Source organism: Tyto alba, unplaced genomic scaffold (genome assembly GCF_018691265.1).
Source record: "Tyto alba isolate M040663 unplaced genomic scaffold, T.alba_DEE_v4.0 Super-Scaffold_42, whole genome shotgun sequence".
In the NCBI taxonomy this organism is placed as follows: Eukaryota; Metazoa; Chordata; class Aves; order Strigiformes; family Tytonidae; genus Tyto; species Tyto alba.
In genome coordinates this window covers 12,630,095-12,647,155 of record NW_024881318.1, presented here as the reverse complement: position 1 = coordinate 12,647,155, position 17,061 = coordinate 12,630,095, and the positions used below count along the sequence as shown (strand labels likewise).

Genomic DNA, 17,061 nt, shown 5'->3' with positions numbered 1-17,061 from the left:
TCTTGCCTTTTCCAGGTGCCATTCTTTGCTTGTAATTTAAAACGTACAGTTTTTGAGAACTGTCACCAAAATATTTTAATCTTTCTAGCTAGTTGGCAGATTAATATCAATTGAGTCTTTCCTAAAAGATAAATGTTCTCAGAGAGTATAGGACTGATCAGTGAAGTTTCCAGTGTCTACATCTCTGCTTTTTGTTTATTTTGTTTTCTGTCTTAACTTGCTCAATTTTTTTCTAACATTTTTAAAAAATAGAAAACACTACTTTTAATGTGCTTTTTCAGCAAATCTTTTCTGTTGTAAAGATTTGTAAGTGCCTTCAGTCAGGAAGAGTTCTTTTGAATTTTGTCCCTAGCATCGTGTTGATGTGAGTATTATCATGGCTCTTTCTTGTACATGCTAGTTTTTCATTAAACAAATAAAACTCTAAGTGCTGTTGACCTGTGCAGTGCTTCAAAAATTCCACCTGGAGACCATAAATCCTGTTTACTCTGTGGAATGAGTCAGTGTCATCAGCAAACTTGTTGATCAATTCCTTCCTCAGACCAGACATTCAGAACTACTAGTATCAGCAGTGGACTTGGGAGTGCAGCATAACAATTGGAACTGGTGAATTAGGAATTAATTTGAACACAAAGGCCAATGTCCTAGGAGGGTTTTTTGTCAATATATCTGCATTACGAATTTTTATTTTCCTACAGAGAGTGCTATAAAATAAAATTAAAATCTTTATTTAGATGCAGCTAGAATTACGTAAGCTTTGAAGTGTTGAATTTAAAACAAATCTTGAACAAAGCTTGTGTATAAGACACAAGATAGGTGATTGTGAATTTCATAGAAGAAAATGTTGCAGACACTGAAGAGCAGGAATAGTTCTACTGCTCTGTCATCTTTGCTCTCAGCTGCCAGACACTTATATTTATTCCCGGAAAGAATGATAATGGAGCTGGACACCAGCATGTTGCCTAATGGAACAGCTGTGCCCTTTATAGTTGCCTTCATCCTTTCACTGCTATTTTCTGACCACAAGCGGATGAAAAGTGGGTAAAAATTCTTTTGAGGAGCATTATGAGCCTTCTTAATGTTTCTGTTTGGCATCAGTGAAATCCTTTCTAGTTCTGCTAAAAATCATCTGTTCTTTACTGACAGAATGCAAATAAATAAGTATATTAAAAAAATCTCACTGAGCTATATATAGAATGTGACATAAATCCAGCATAATCTGATGACATTCTTGTATTCCTTTTCTCTAACTTCCTTTGCCACCTCCTGTGAGTAACAGTATTCTATCTCTCGCCTGCCATTTATGGACTGTCTCCGGCTTTGTGATACATAAACACATACTGCCACGTTTCTTTTAAGATCACTTACTGTTCTCAGTCATTTACTGCACAAGATATGTGGCATAATATATTCATATGTCTGGGAGTATGACAGTTTGCTGTGATCTGTGTTAAATACAAACACAGCATGTGAATGTGATGCAGACTGATACAAGCAGCAAGTCACAGAATCTAGAGATGGGTAAAACCTGCTAGGTTTAGTCTAATTTCTCTGGTGCTCTGTTCTTTCTTACCTTTCCTTATTTTCATATACTGTTGTTTGATTTTAATATTCTTAGGTGCCAGCATGGCCCACTAGTTTCAGCTGTCCTGAACCTTTTTCTAGTGCAGAATCTTTCCTCCAGTTAGTGAGCAAGATTCCTTCCTTATTGTAGTGCCCCAGAGATGGTACTTGTCCTCTCTTTCCCTTCTGATCTTTTTTTTTTTCTTCCCATATTCTTGTTTCATGCCTGTCTTTCATCTACGTGGTCACTGCTGTCTTTGTCTTTTTCTGATTGATTATTTTTATTCACTGTTATCTCTTTTTTTTTTCTACCCTAAGAAACAGGAAGACTTCTTTCCTCTTTCACTGATTATGTGAAAGGAAGGTCATATGCTCTCTAGTCACTTATCTGATGGATCTACATTCAGAGAAAACAAACAGCCTGTGTCTGCAGCCTGTGTCCTATGTACCATAGTTGTAACTGCAATGGGGATCAAGGATGTATAGCAGATGGTTTTCAGAAGTTTAACTAAGAACTGCTTAACTAAGGAGTACATAAGTGTTGGGATGGACCCAGAGTTAATACAGCTGGTTCTCTTTTCATAGTTCATTTTTAGATATGTGCACACCCCTTTTGACAGCCTTTGAATGGAGGCAAAGGGTCCTAGGCATGAGTCGATGAACACTGCTGGGGACGGGATTGTGAATGAGACCATGAGCATATGAATAGCAGAATGGTTTTATGCTAAATCCATGACACTTTTTTTTGTGTAATTTAGAAACTTTCCAATTAATTGTTTCAAGCTTTCAAACTGCTCTACATTATTTTATTATATGCTATATGTTATTTTTCTCCCCCCAGGTTTGTAAAGAAAAGGTGTGAATTTCAGTATTAATTATTTCCAACTTCATGCAGTCTGCTCGAGCTGTTGTGGGAAAGGCTGTGGGTTGATCTCAGAGTTGGGGAATACTGCCTGTCTATAGTTCACCCCCTCGGAGAGACCCAGTTGTGGTATTTATGTTTTTTCCACTTGAATATCAGAACAAATATGTGTCGTCTTAAGGCAAACATCATGATGTCAAATAGATGGCTCAGTCCCTGAATGGAGTTCTCTGTTAATAATATCAATGAGTCTGATGGGACAACTGAAAGGCTTAGTCCAGTGTCTTTATATATATATTTTATATTTTTTCCTTTATTTCCTCTTCCTATAGGATTGTTCCACTTAAAGGAAGATAAAATTGAAGTTTTCTGAAAGTTGTACTGCTTTGGTCTCCTGTCACCTGTGTTGTGGCAGCTGTTTCATCATCATAAACGACTGAACTTTAAGAGCCTTCAGCAACAGAAATTGCCTAAGTGCAGCGAAATAATATTTATTAGTCCAAGCTCATTACTTAATATTTTTGTAGAGCTTTTATAGAACCATGATTTCTAAGACATGTTTTTTAGTATAGTTACAGGATCATCTGTGCATAATGGTCTTCTTGCCTACGTGGTACCAGAATAATTGTTTTTACAGCCTGCTTTTGAGGTACAGAATAAATGATCATTGTAAACCTTTCTCACATTGTCATCTCTTAATCTTGATCCAATTATTTACAGTGAGTAGCAAGATACAGGGTGCTATGGTCCAGACAGAAAGGAAAATTTACTCCTGCAGCTTGATATTTTAAAATCCCCAGAAGAGGACAGAGTGTTTTGCTTGGAGAAAACTACAAGAAAAATGATTCATTTCCTGGACTTGTATTTGACCAGTAAATGTGAAAGAAGGATTAGTTAATAGATCAAAAAACAGAAAAGTTTTTCAATTTCCTTCCTGTCTCAGCAGCTAAGCTCTCCCATTTGAGTTGTCTGTCTACATGCCCTAGGCTTGTAAGGATCCAAGTGCATCTTCGTTATGGCTGCAGGGAATCTGACTGCACAAATCTAATTGTGGGTTCAGGTCCTTACTTTGTTGTTCCATGCTGCCCATTAATGTGCATGTACTCTAGTGAGACCAGTGTCTGAAAAAATAATGCATTGCATAAAGTCATATGCATCTTCTAGTGTAATGTAATAAAAATTATGATGGACTAACCTGTTTAAGGGTGGAGAGGTTGATATCCATTTACCTGAAAAGCAGAGGAGTTGGAAGTCAGGCATTGTGGTTATGGGCATAAGTTTTATTTCTGTCATTCTTTTCAGGGTAAGTGAAGAAAAGGAGGTGACAGAAGAACGGCTGAAAGCTGAACAGGAGTCATTTGAAAAGAAGATCAGACAGCTAGAGGAACAGAATGAACTTATCATCAAGGAAAGGGAAGATATCCTTTAAAAATATGTGCAGGGGCTCACTGTCTGAAATAAAAAGTGAACTACAGAGAAATAATTGTTCTAATTTATGGTAGGGAATAAATCTGCATGTGCTGCCATTCAAAAACAATCAGAGAGATAACTTGTCAGCATGTGACACTGGTTCATTTGGGCTTAAGACTGCCATCCAGCTGTTCCTGTGATGTTGTTTTGCTATGAAATATATATTTGTCAACTAAAAGTAACAATAAGGAATTTATGCATTAAAAATGGTTATAGATTTATTTTTCTTTACTTAATCCTGTTAGGCTGGTGTAATTGAGGTCTAAAACTTGCATGGTATTTCAGTACTCTCCAGATCCAGAGAAAAACAACTTACACTGAAGGGATTTAAACTGTATATATGTACTAGGAGGTTTAGCCAGTTTGGACTTTTTTTGGTGTAACTTTTGTTTGTTTTGTTTTTTATATAAATTAGCTGATTCCCTTTTCTTGCAGGCTGTGACTTCCATTTTTGTTAAACTGCATATGCTTAGTCCCAATCCTGGAATATCACATGCTAAGTCAACGTTGCAGGAATTAAAATTTTCCTTCAGTGTGGTGTGACAGACCTTTACAAAATTCTCTTGTTAATTTCTCTTCCAAATCTTTGATAGTGATGCTTTCTTGTTTAATTCCTCAGGAGGCTAATAGTTGACTGCAGTGGGATGTGGAAGAGACAGTGCTGCAACTACAACAAAAGCAAATATTATGTGATTTGTCAGGAGCTGTATTTCAAGTAGCGAGGATACTAACACTATTTTAAAAAGCACTGATGAAACCTAGTGCAAAATACTGTTTTCAGTCCTGAGTTATCCCTTGTTCAAGTAAAAAGTGAAGTTAGTGACAAAAGTTGTGGAGAGGGGCTACTTAAGATGACAGTGGGCCTGAAGAGCCTATTTTTTGAGAAGTGACTAAAGTGTGTGTGTGTATGCTTGTGAATAGTGACTGGCCATATTGAAGTAGGTCAAGATGGTGGTAAGGTGAATAGTGGGACAGATAATGCTGAGACACAAAGGGACTCTTTAAGCTATCAGCCAGCATTGGAACAGAAAGAAATGGAGATAAACAGTCCACAAACTTAAACAAGAAGTTAGAGGAGGGTTCTTGAAAATTTGAGCAATCATATTTCACAGTTTAGCACTGGAAGGCTTAAAAAAAAAAAAAAAAAGCTTTTTTGTGATGGAGCTTGGTTAGCTTATGAAAGGAATTCAGTGATGTTCCTGTCATCAATGGATTGCCCTTGACGACCCAGAAGATCCCTTGTAGCTTGGGGGCACTTACAGTGTTAGAAAGAATTTGGTCTGTTTGTACTAAATAATATATACATCAGCAAGCTTAGCTAAACATGGAACAGTTCCTGGAAAATACTAAATCTGATGCATTTAGGAGCCATTAGGCGTGACTACAACTCTTTTATGTTAATTTCACTGAAGTCAGTACTTTGTTGTATATTATGTCTTGTGTATTCAGCCAGCTCATAAATGTGGGTGGGATGTATGTTCCTGATGAATATTTTTTAATTTATGCACATAAAGCTTTCACTAATTCATCTGAGGTTTATTTGGCTACTTGGAAGTAGGCATGATTGCTTTTTTTTTTTTTTTTGTGAGTGTTTTTTTTGTTTTGCCTTTTTTTTTTTTTTTTCCTTTACAAGAAATAGATTGCACAAGCATGAATACTTTTTCAGAACTCTGGTAGACATAGCAGAAGGTTTATGCATGCAATTTTACACTTCATGAAACTCTAAAATCTAGAAATATAAAACAACGTTGTAATTCAAACCAATATAATTTTAACCACTGCAGTAATTGTCTATCATACATGAATGATTCAGGATCCTCGGCGTACCTCTGACCAGTTAATTTTTTAATCTTAAAGCTTGTTGCAAAGACAGGAAGTGATAGAAATTACTTGCCAAAGTTGAATACAGATTCTGGCTATTTTCGAGTACAGCAGCTTGAAATTTTTCAAGCTTTTCTGAAATGTACAGAGTTCTTTTGCAAATAAGATATCAGGGGTATAATAGTGTAAGAAAAAACCTTCAAGTCTGGTAAAATCAATTTTACTTACCTTTTTTTAACTCTCCCAAAGCTAATTTATTCTCTATAAAATTACTTTATCTAGCCCAGTATTTAAAATTACCTTACACCAATAAATTGGTGCTTCTAATATAAATGCAGTTATTCAGTGAAGTGTAATTTCAAATTGGTAAAGGTTTAATTTGAATAGCATAATTGGTTTTTGTTGTTTTTTTTTGTTTGTTTGTTTTACTAGCATCATGTGTTTTGTTGTTTGTTTTCTTTTTTCTTAAGACTCTTGCAGCAAAGATATACTTTGTGTGCTTGAAATCCCTACTTTAAATGAAAATTTTCCTCATTTTGTTGTGGTTGATTATTGTTTTGTTTTTTTTTTGTTTTTTTGAGAAGCATGTGGACCCATGCATTTGAATTCCTTGCTAATGAACTCTGACAGGAGCTTTTGTGGGGTAGAGGAGTAGGTGACATGCAGTGATCTCACTTCAAAGCCTTGAGTAACTTAGCAGTATTGAAAAAGCAGTATCGATCTGCAGCCTAAGTTTACATTTGCTTTGGAACTGGTCAGTGCTGTTGGGGTAGGGAACAAGTACTAAAATTTTGTGTAAACTTGGAAGTAAATTCTATCCTTCCATTGCAGTTGAAACTTTGAAATTTCAGTAGTTCTTACTAGGTTGCACAGTTAATGGAGGACAACCCTGATGAGCATACTGTAAACCATAAATAGGCCAGCCTTTTGTCAGGGTTGCCAAATACGTATTATCAGAGAATGAAGGAAAATTAGGGATTTCAAGTAGTTGTCTGGTCTACTCATTTTCCCTAAATCAGTATCATTAGATCTGTCATATTATCTTATAATTTGGTCAAAAGTAGGTATTTTGGCTTAGTTTTTCACAGGATGTTCCTGCTTGAAACTGACTAATTTCAAAAGAAACTCAATGTAAAAATGTTTCAATCAGTTTCAAAACCAAAAGAGGATCAAACCTTATAAACTCTGTTAGCCTTTTTTCCTAGAAAGTTCTAGTGCTGCTATTCTTTGGAGATGTGATGCTTAGCAGTGTGAGGTGTGTGTGCTGTGATGACATGTTTTGCTGTTCTTATGAAACGCCATGCAGTGGGTCCAAACTGGAAAATCCAGTAACAGATGCTCCCACTATTTTGATGCCCTCCACAATGAAAGCATCTTACAGCTATGAGGGTGAGAAAGTAGTGAAAATTTGGTCTTCTTAAAGGGAAGATTAAACAGGATGTGGAGGGGAATACATAAGTGGAGGCTGTATGGGGGAAATGATAACTAGAACTTGGATGGAAGGAAAGACTTGGAAAAGGAGGTTGGGCTGGGCATGGCTGATGTGAAAGAAGTAAAGCCTGTGACTGATGAGTTTAAAAGTATTTGGGTTAAGCAGTTAGGGTTAGGGAAGAGTCAGGATGGAGGCAGGTGGCCTAGGATCAGTCAGATGATTGTGAGACAGCTGATGAGAGCAGGGATGTGTCTGTTCAGTTCTAGCACCCTCCAAACTTTGAAACAGAATTTGGGATTAAGCTCAAGTGAGAAGGCTCATCACGTGTAACCTATCTCTGTATCTTCCTTAGCATCCACTCTTAGTATTTGTCTTGTTTTTGCTTCTGTATTCCCAGATCATAACGGGTGACTTAACTGTGCTTCCAGTGGCTGTCTAAATTCTGGCACTGCCTTTGCAGTGTTTGACTTTCAACTTCAACGTTCTTATTTTTGTTGTATCATTTGCATTTTCAGAATAAGGGATGAACGTGTGTACCATGTTACGCTCTTAGGCTACTTGTACTGCCCCTTCTTCCATGTCTGCCAGGAGATGTTAAGAGAAAAGCTTCTGGCTTTCCTTTTTTTTTCTGGCATTTTTTTTAGGCACCTATTGATTTCGGTCCCAAATATGATTTAATTTAAGAGACAGGAAAATATCTTTTGTAAGATGCCCCAGTACTGTCATGATGGATGTCCTAGGAAAAAAATTACAATAATGAGATTATTAAGAAACAAATACTTCTGTTATTTCAAAGCCCAAAGAATTATGTTGTGGTCTTTAGATCTGTTTTTTTTTTTATCACCATTAAGTATTTTTTCATCTAAATTTGATGGTGTTGCATAAGCAAAGAAGCAAAAACAATCTTAACATTTTTGTGAAGATTTATTAATTCGGGAAGAAGAAACTTATTTTAAAAAAAATGATTATTGAATTCTAAGTTATGCTGAAATTATAATTTTGGAGACAAGGGAAGAAGAGATTCTGTTTATTGCAAACTTATTTTATTCTTTTTGTAAATTTAAACTCATCAGCCCTACTAAACTGCTGTTTTGGTTTATATTTAGAATGTAGCTGGATTACTTAAGCTTTTTATTGGAATTATTTTCTGACTGAACATGATCAGTTGATTTGAATACCCAGCCAAGTTCATACAACAAATGCCATATGATTTACTTGGCTAGTCTTTAAAATGATCACAGACCCTGTTTGCGTATGTCCTTAATATTGTAACTTAGGACTACTTAATTACTTGAGTTTGCATGCAGTTAACATGAATATTAATTTAACCAAAACAGTTCATTTGCTGATATTGTGAGACATAGATTATTAATTTGCTGGAAGAATAATGGGCATCTTATTATCTACAGTCTTTAATAAAAAGTTTTTAGTTTTGCCATAGCACTGTTAATTACATTACTCTTGCATTTACTCATAAATTAGTGCTATTTACATATTTTCTCCTTTTCCTATCCTTCTGTGTTAATGTAGAATTAATATTATTTTTCAGAAGAAAAATAGTTGCTGACTTAATGCTAAAGAAGAAAATGATAGAAAAGCAAGTATCAGAGTGCAGAATTCACTTGTTTGTTCTGTCATACTTACTTTTCTCTGTAATGTTGAATTTGCTTTCCTGAAAATGGAGAGAGAAATAGACACTTCTTCTATTTCCTTTGCTTTTTTAATCTGGCCCACCGAGTTGTCATCACAGGTGAAGAAACAAAACCAAAGGTCTTGCATAGAAAGCCTTTGGCACTCTGCCTTGTTGAATGTGTGATCCTTGTGTCCTGCTTAACAGGTATATGTGTGTGTGCCTCCCCAGGGCTGCTGTTTGCTAAAGAACGGTTAGTCTGAGCTCAGAATGACAACATAGAATGTCATAGAGAAATGGGGTATGGAAATTAACAGTATAGTTAAGTATGTATATATGAAAGTTGGGTCCCTGACTTGTCCTCCCCATCCAATCCCCAATAATAAAAGGCAAGAAGAAAATTTTTATATATATATTTAAAATTTTCTGTTTGCAGGCAATCCATGCCTAGTGCTTTTGAAAGTCAGGCTATTAATTTAGAACTCGGTAACAATTTTAGAGTTTAACTTTGGCTAAATCTAAGGGTGATTTTTGCTTTTGTTATAGTTTCTGTAGTGTAGTTTCTGACAAATTACGAACTGAGGGATTGGAATGACCATTATAATTTTTCTTCTATTTCTCAACTTGCCTCCCTCAGCTTATCGTTTTAAATTTTTCCCTTATTTTTCATATTGGAATGCATACTGTATGTCTTTTTGTGCATCATAATTTGTGTGAAGGCATGTGAGGAGAATGAAAAATTAGTATTTTGCTCCTTTTCTTCCATTCTATCCAACTGCTTCACACTTTGAAGGTGTTTCCCTTACTGTTATTATGTCTCCTACCAGTAAATGTTTCTAAGCAACCATTATGGTCTGTTGAATAAAAGCTGAACTTATTAAAAAGTCCCTGAATATTTATATACTATTCTGTAACAGCAGTATTGGCTAAATAATGTATGTATTTAAGAACTACTTAAATGTAGACGAATCAGTCAAGGACTACTGGGTAAATAAGATATTTTGAATTTTTCATGAACTTTTAAACTAAAACAAGGTGAAACATATTGTAATGTTGAGTGTTCAAATGGATCAATGACTGCAGATTCATTTAAAGCTCAGCTTTCTATGTTTAATCCTAGCTAGTGCCTTAGAGCACAAGCTAGCCACAGTGTCCATGTTTTGAAATTATCCAGAATCAACAGGCAGCATCTAAACAGCCATCACTAGCCTCTGCAGAAAGAATATCAGCTGGATAGGCTTTTTGCCCTAAAATCTCACTCTCAGTGGTGCAGGATTGTGTGTGAGATGATACTGTCAAAACAGAAATATATTTGTGAGATAAAAGGAGAGTTGCTTTATAATTTATACTGTAAAGTGTGGAATGACATTGTTCTGTGTGTATATGACAGAAGAGAAGACTTTTCCACCCAGCAGCTCTGGCATGGAATCTTGGGAGTCCCACTGAGGTGAAGGTTGAGGGCAAGTAGCATCCCTGCATCTCCTCTGTTTCATGACATTTTTATACTGTGCTGATCTGTTCCTGGAACTAGAGACTTGATGTTTCTGAGCTTCAGTCTTACTGGCTAAAGAGCTAGATTTCTGCTCTGCCAGGTTGTTAATAGCCACTGGTAGGTACATACTTCACAGACAACCTGTCTTCCATCTCTGGAGGATGAATGGTATCTTAAGCACAGACATGATATTATCTATACTAACTATCTGGTGTGGATCTCAGAACTGCATATGATGATGAGCTGCCCCTGTCTTAACTTAATGGGAGAGACCTGTCATTAGAAATGCAGCTTCAGCCATATCAATCTCATAGATCAACATCAGTTACCATAATGAAAGAACCTGAAGTAGGTCAGGTAAAATGTATTTATCCGTAGAAATCAGGCTGGTGAGAAGGGCTGTGTCTCAGGTGAAAGGCAGATCTTTCTTTTCCCAGGCACTTAAACTGACCAGGCTACATACCTGGCTGAATTTGGCCCCTGCTTTTGGGGCTATTGCTGAAACATTTGGCTTTAGGCATATGAGCTTTCAAAGTGATTTTTTTTTTGAGTTAAATTTTCCTTTATGACATTTGGCTCATTTGGAAACAAAGACTGAGATCTCTTAAAAGGAGGCACAAATGGGAAAATGAGATCATTAATTGTTGAAGCTGGTACTGTAACAAATTGACTAGAAATGTGGATTCAGAGAAATTGATGTACTTTATCCTTCCAAAGTAAATGAATTCTCCATCTGCTTCAGCTTCTCAACTATAATGAGGACGTTGGGCTGACTCTGCTATTGGTTTCTCTGTCTTCCTGAACTATTTTGGAAAGTTTAAACATTTCTTGCATGATTAAATACACTTTCAATAAATCAATCTCATAATAATTGTTGTTCAGGAGAGTTCATTATTCAGTTCAGTCTTTTAAATTACTGTTCTTCTTTAAAGGATTCTTCTGACGTAATGGCTTCTGCTAAATCCATTTGCCATGCTCTAGCTTGTAATTACTTTAGATTTGAAGAATAAAATGAATGGCTTTATTATTAATCAGTAGCAAATTTGTCTTACTGTTTTTAACCTTAGAGTGGCCTTCGCTCATGAAATGGTTCTAATGGTCTAGATAGCAAAATACTTCATACCTCTCTTTTAACAGATATTTAGTGAAAGCAATCATATTGTTTTGTGTTTTTTCTTCCACCGCCTCCCCATCAAACATTTGTCACAGTGACTGTCATCACATGTGTGTTTGCTGTTAGCTGTGGGTCCTCTGAAAGGCTACTTTTGCTACCTGCTTTTAGACTGTAAATTTTTCAAGCTGGGGTAGACTTTATTTTTGTCTTACACTGTGGAGAGTATATTGCACTTAAACATAACATTAATTTAACATTGGCTATTATATTGGACATAGGCTTATATGAACTTCGTCAGTGTTTATTCATGACAAAAACTTAAACTATTTCTTTCTTCCTTTCCATTGTTACGGGGTTTCATAGTCCTTATTGACAACAATTTTGTAGTCAGGTGAGTTGCAAGTCTGTGCTGTGACTTTTAGTAGCAGAATGCCATCTTGGACTGAAGTTTTTCAGCAGCTGAGGCTAGACAGATAACTTTCCTATGTGAATCTTCTGCATTTGGCATCAGTTCTTTGCTCATAGTCTCTTTTAAGGTAGTTCAAACCCATCCTTAATTTTAAACTGCCAGTCAATGGAAACTAACATAAAAGCATTTTCAACTTTGCTAAACTTAGTCTGGTGGATGTTACATTAATACCTTGTTTTCAGAGACTGCTTAGAAAGTGAAAGTGGGTTAGTTGTAGAGTTAGAGACATTTAATAAATCTCAGCTCTTAATTTCTGTAGGGATTTTTTTCTAGAACAGCAATAAATGTACTGGTTTTGTTTCCTCTATCAATTGTGATGTGTAACCAGGGCTAAGAATTTTTTGAGTAATCCCGAGAAATTAGAGAAAACATCCAAAGAGGAATGAATACCATCCTTGAAGTTTTAATTCCATGGCTCTCTAGGTGGTCATTAAAAGTGTAAGTGTTATACTGAATGGAATTTATCCAGATACAAAACTTCATAGAAGACTTCCCATCTGTACCTTTTGTTCTTAATTCTATTTGCATTATACCTCCTTGCTCTAGTTACAAGAATTGAGTTTTTCATCTCAAATCTACATTTTCCAGTTCACATACTAGTGTGTATATGTTTATCTCAATGCATTTTTAATTGTGAAAGTGGTAAGCTTTTACTGATGGTAGTATGGTCACTTTCATTGCATATATGTCAAGAGTTTTACATAAAGTTTAGCCCCTTCTTGTGACATGAAATACCCCAGGGTTATAGCACAGGGAGTACAGTTGTAGAATAAAGATTATGTTGCTGATAAGTTTCCCTCAAGCCCCATGATGGTAATACCCCTATATTTTGTCTTTAAAGAAAACTGCTGAGAGGCAATAATTTTTTTTGTATGTGTCCCATTTTCATTAATGCATGGTAATTGATGGAGTTGCAGTGACTTGTAACAGTAATGAGTTCTAAACATAAGAATGCACTCCTTTCTAATAAGTGAGCACTGCTGGGGTTTAAAAGCGTACTAAATCAGTTGCTTTAGTATGAATTTATTAGTTTTTTTCAGCATTAGCTTTAATAGTAGTTATTTACATAAGCGTACATCCCATTAACCGCCATCAGGGCTGGAAAACATGCTGAACTGTTCATATTTTCATATAATTATTGAACATAATGGTTTCATTTGCATTTCTAAACAGTGATGTTTCTGTCAGGCTTGGAAATAGTGTCTTTACGCAGTCCCTATTTCACATCCACTTATTTGACATCGTTAAATTTTATGCTAATGTGCTTCCCTAGAATATCATCAGTAGGACAGATGCTTGTGCTTTAATATACAAATCAGAGATTCTTTTCCCTCCCCCCTCCCTTGAACTGCAAGAAATAAAAAAGCATATCTGCACTTTTTAGATATAGTTTGTTTCATTCTAAAAAATCTGTAAGAAATGAAACTTAGCTTTTACCCCTACTAGTCACTTCCAAATGTTGTAACAGATACCTTCTTTATGAAGGGTGGGAGACTATTCTCTGCATGAAGGAGGAAGAATCTTCTAAAATTCAAGGTAATTATGTGCTAAAATAAAAATTGTAACCTTGAGGTTGCCTCATGTGTGAGTCATGGAGTCTGGTACAGCAAGTTGCCCATCTAGGCAGTGGTCCATGGACTGGCTTTCCTGGCAGCAGACCATCGCTGCAGAGAAGGTTCAGGAAGGGAGCAGTTTCAGCTGCTAGACTCGGTGCTTGTCAGCAGAAGTGCATTTGGAATTGTACATTGTCAGGTTTTTAAAATATAGATTATTTGGTTTTTATTTTGTAATTTTGCAAACAGACAGAGGTATATGAGCCCTTACTAAGTAGGGATGGTGATTGTTGTAGGATCAGTGTTGCTTTGATTCTTTGTATGTATGTAAGAGCTTTGATATTTGTACTGAAGTTAACAGTGGAAGCAGAGCATCAAAAACCTAAGAGATAGTGCCAGTAATTGCAGTTCTGAATGTGGAAATGACAGAATAAAAATAAATACATAAAATCAACACCACCACCAAAACCGCACTGCTTTTCTTCCATTTTAAAATTAAATTAATATGTCGCATCTTGTTCTGTATGAACCTTATCTTAGGGTGACTTGCTTATATTATGCTGTTTGTGAGCCAGACATAACCCATGTGAATGAGCATGGAAACCCAGTGAATCTCCAGCTCTGTTCTGTGCTTTTGCTGACTTAACATATATGGCATAGGGCTACTTTGCTGTCTTGTCTCCTGATTACCTATATAAAAATTTGGGATACTGCCTGTTGACCTTTGTGTAACATGAAAGGTTAAATGTATGTACTTTGCTTAGTTACGGCATTTCAGGGACACTCTCAGCCTTGAGCAATACAAACATTGTATTGGTCTAAAAAAATCTTAAATAAACCCCAAAATGTTAGGGTTGAGCAAATGACTGAGAAGTGTGTCACACAGATCTGTCATCTTCATTGCAGTTTATATATAAAAATAAATGCTAAAAAACGCCATTCTTCTTGGGCATGTCACAGAAGGTTTGAAGGAGGAACCCAAATGGAAAAGGGTACTTGGACTGAAATGGACATATTTTATGCATAAAGGGCCACATGAGCAAACTAGAGATATACTCTGATGGGTTCTGGGCTTATGGAGTCTTTAATTATAGATGATTAACAATTTTCTAGTTGCTTTGCAGACAAGTACAGGGACAGAAATCCCTGCTGGGAAATGCTTGCAGTCTAAGACCTCATTCTGGTGATGTGTGTAGAATTATATTTGAAGTCACAAGAAGTCACAATATTAAAACAACAACAAAAAATTTGCTTTCATTATCTCAGAGAGAACCATTGGCTCTTTGAAGTATTGCTATTACAGTTTTGAGCTTGCAATGTAGTGCATACAACCACTTTATAGGAAACGATTTGGAGCAAGGTGCTTTTTGGTAAACCTCTTAGGATTAAAATAGGATGCACCAAAGTGGGGTAAGCAATATCAGCTGTGAAGTACTGGGAAATTTTAAAGAGAACATGTCTGGCATGCAGAGCAGACTGTTGTACTGCAGATATTCTGAGCTGACCTCTTGTCAACTTCTCATCTGAATCCTGAAAAGAAGGCTCTAAGTAATTGGCAAGTGTCTTTATTTTAATATGCGGCCATAAAAAGGTAAAGTATGATGATTTTTAACATCAGAAGATTAACATTTTACCTTTAAATAAGATATGATTAACTGGTACAGAATTAAAAGTCATAGAACTGAAATATTCAAACTATGTGGTGTCAGATTATGCATCAAGTGTGACAGTTTAAGTACTGAAGTGATTTAAAAATGATCCAGATGAAGGATGTATATCCCAACTATTGAGAATAAAATGGAGTAAAACAATTGTGGCTGTCAAAACTTTCTCAAACTCTCCTGGCTGAAGGAACCAGGAAATCAAAAAGTAGTGTTGTTTACATCAGTGCGTCCTGCTCAGTGCCAGTGCAGGTGCAGCAAGGGAAGGGTCAGCATGCTGTGATGGAATCTTAAAATATGACTTTAAGCTTTCCAGATGATCATTATCTTTCAATCTAATTGCCAGGCCAAGACTATTTCTTCTGGATTCATCTACCTCCAGCAAGGTTCAAATATGATTGATCTAGCAATGTGTCTTTTCTTTCAGTACTTTGCAGTCAGCCAGGCTTCTTAGTATCCCAGTACAGTTTCATTTCTGGTAGATTGGCACCAGTTTTGATAAATGAAACCACATATTTGCCATGTGAACTACTTAGTGTTACTGTTTGGAAATCTGAAAACGCCATTGTGAAAGTTTGTCATTGGACTTCTGCATATTTTAAGTCCTTGTTAATAGAAATTAAATTTTTTCCCCACCTAGCAGTTCTGTAAACTCAGCTTGAAATTTGACAGTGAAGTGGCACCTTGCAGTCTGCTGAAGCCCTGTAAATGAAGTTTTTGAGTACAATTTGGGCATTTAGTAATCTTCTTGTAGATGTTGTTTTCAGTAGGCTTGTGCACATTAAGCTATGACACTTTGAAATTGTTTATGAAGCATCAAGAGGAGGAGTGGAATATGGCTCATGTTCCAAAATGCAAAAATAAAAGAAGTGCTAAATAAAGTGTACTGTGGTCACAATAATTGTCAGATCTAATTTTGTTTACATCCAGGGAATGGGATACTGAAGTAGGAGTGTGTTGCTTTCATGTAGTTTCTTCAGAGAGGAGAACTTCAGTAATTATGTAAAAATGTGAGCAAAGCACTTAACAGCCTTCATAGTACGTGAACTCTTCCAGTTACACTGCTCAGATGCTTGTGTGCATTTCTTCATATTTCATTATCTTCAGGGACAACTTTTTGGTTGCTATAAATACTGTTATCCACATTGATGAAGGATCCTTAGATGCTTTTAAAGATGTTATTCATCATCTTGTAACAGTGCAGAATAAGACTCAAGTGAGCACAGCTCTTGACATCCAGCTGTCACTTCAGGTAACTGGACAAGTCCTGTGAGGCCTTATTGCTACATTTCAATGCAAATAACCATATTTAACCTGCCAATGCTCTTTGCTTTCACCTGCCAATAAATCTCCTGAATAAATTTGTCATGTGAATAGAGGGAAATTAATAATTAGAAGTGTGTTTCTAATTATCTGCAGAAAGAAGTTATGGGAGCAAGTAATATAAACTTACCTTCAGGACAGAGTTTGATTGTGGAAAGGATTGCATGGTACTATCTGATAGTGTGAGACTAGATTTGGTTACCCTGAAAAGACTCCTGGTTTCCTTGGAGAGCCATCTTGGTACACTGCCTTAGGTGCATCTGCTGTGATGTTTGGGGATCTCTGTACAACCCATGAATCCTAGCTGATTTTAATGAACTGTTTATATTGAACTTGTCTCATGTTGTCAAGTTTCCTGCTGTATATTACACTCCTCTTTCTGGAAACAGCCACAGGACAGTCCAAAGAATTTAACAACAGAATAATTGCATTGTTGTGACTGAACAGTGAATACATCTGAGATTTTTCTGGCTCATCTGCAAGGGACAGATTACCATCAGGAACCTTCTGGCACTCTTGAGCAATCCTCATAACATATTTCTGTTCATAAAGATGTACATATCTGCTTTGGTTCACTTGTTATGTTTCTCCACTGTTCTATTTTTTTGAAGGATCAGTGTTTTAAAAGATCCTGTAATGTTTTTTTGACACCTTTTAATTTCCATGCTAGA

The 17,061-nt window shown here is 36.1% G+C and overlaps 1 protein-coding gene across 5 annotated transcripts in view; it reads left to right on the top strand.

Moving 5' to 3' along the window:
• Positions 1–17,061, top strand: part of KIAA1328 (KIAA1328 ortholog) — a 179,932-nt gene that overhangs the window by 17,335 nt on the left and 145,536 nt on the right. For all 5 annotated transcript variants that reach the window (XM_042804445.1, XM_033011112.2, XM_033011115.2 and 2 more), the window contains one exon: positions 3,728–3,843. In XM_042804445.1, coding sequence (XP_042660379.1) covers positions 3,728–3,843 — 116 coding nt within the window. The remainder of the gene's footprint in view (positions 1–3,727; positions 3,844–17,061) is intronic.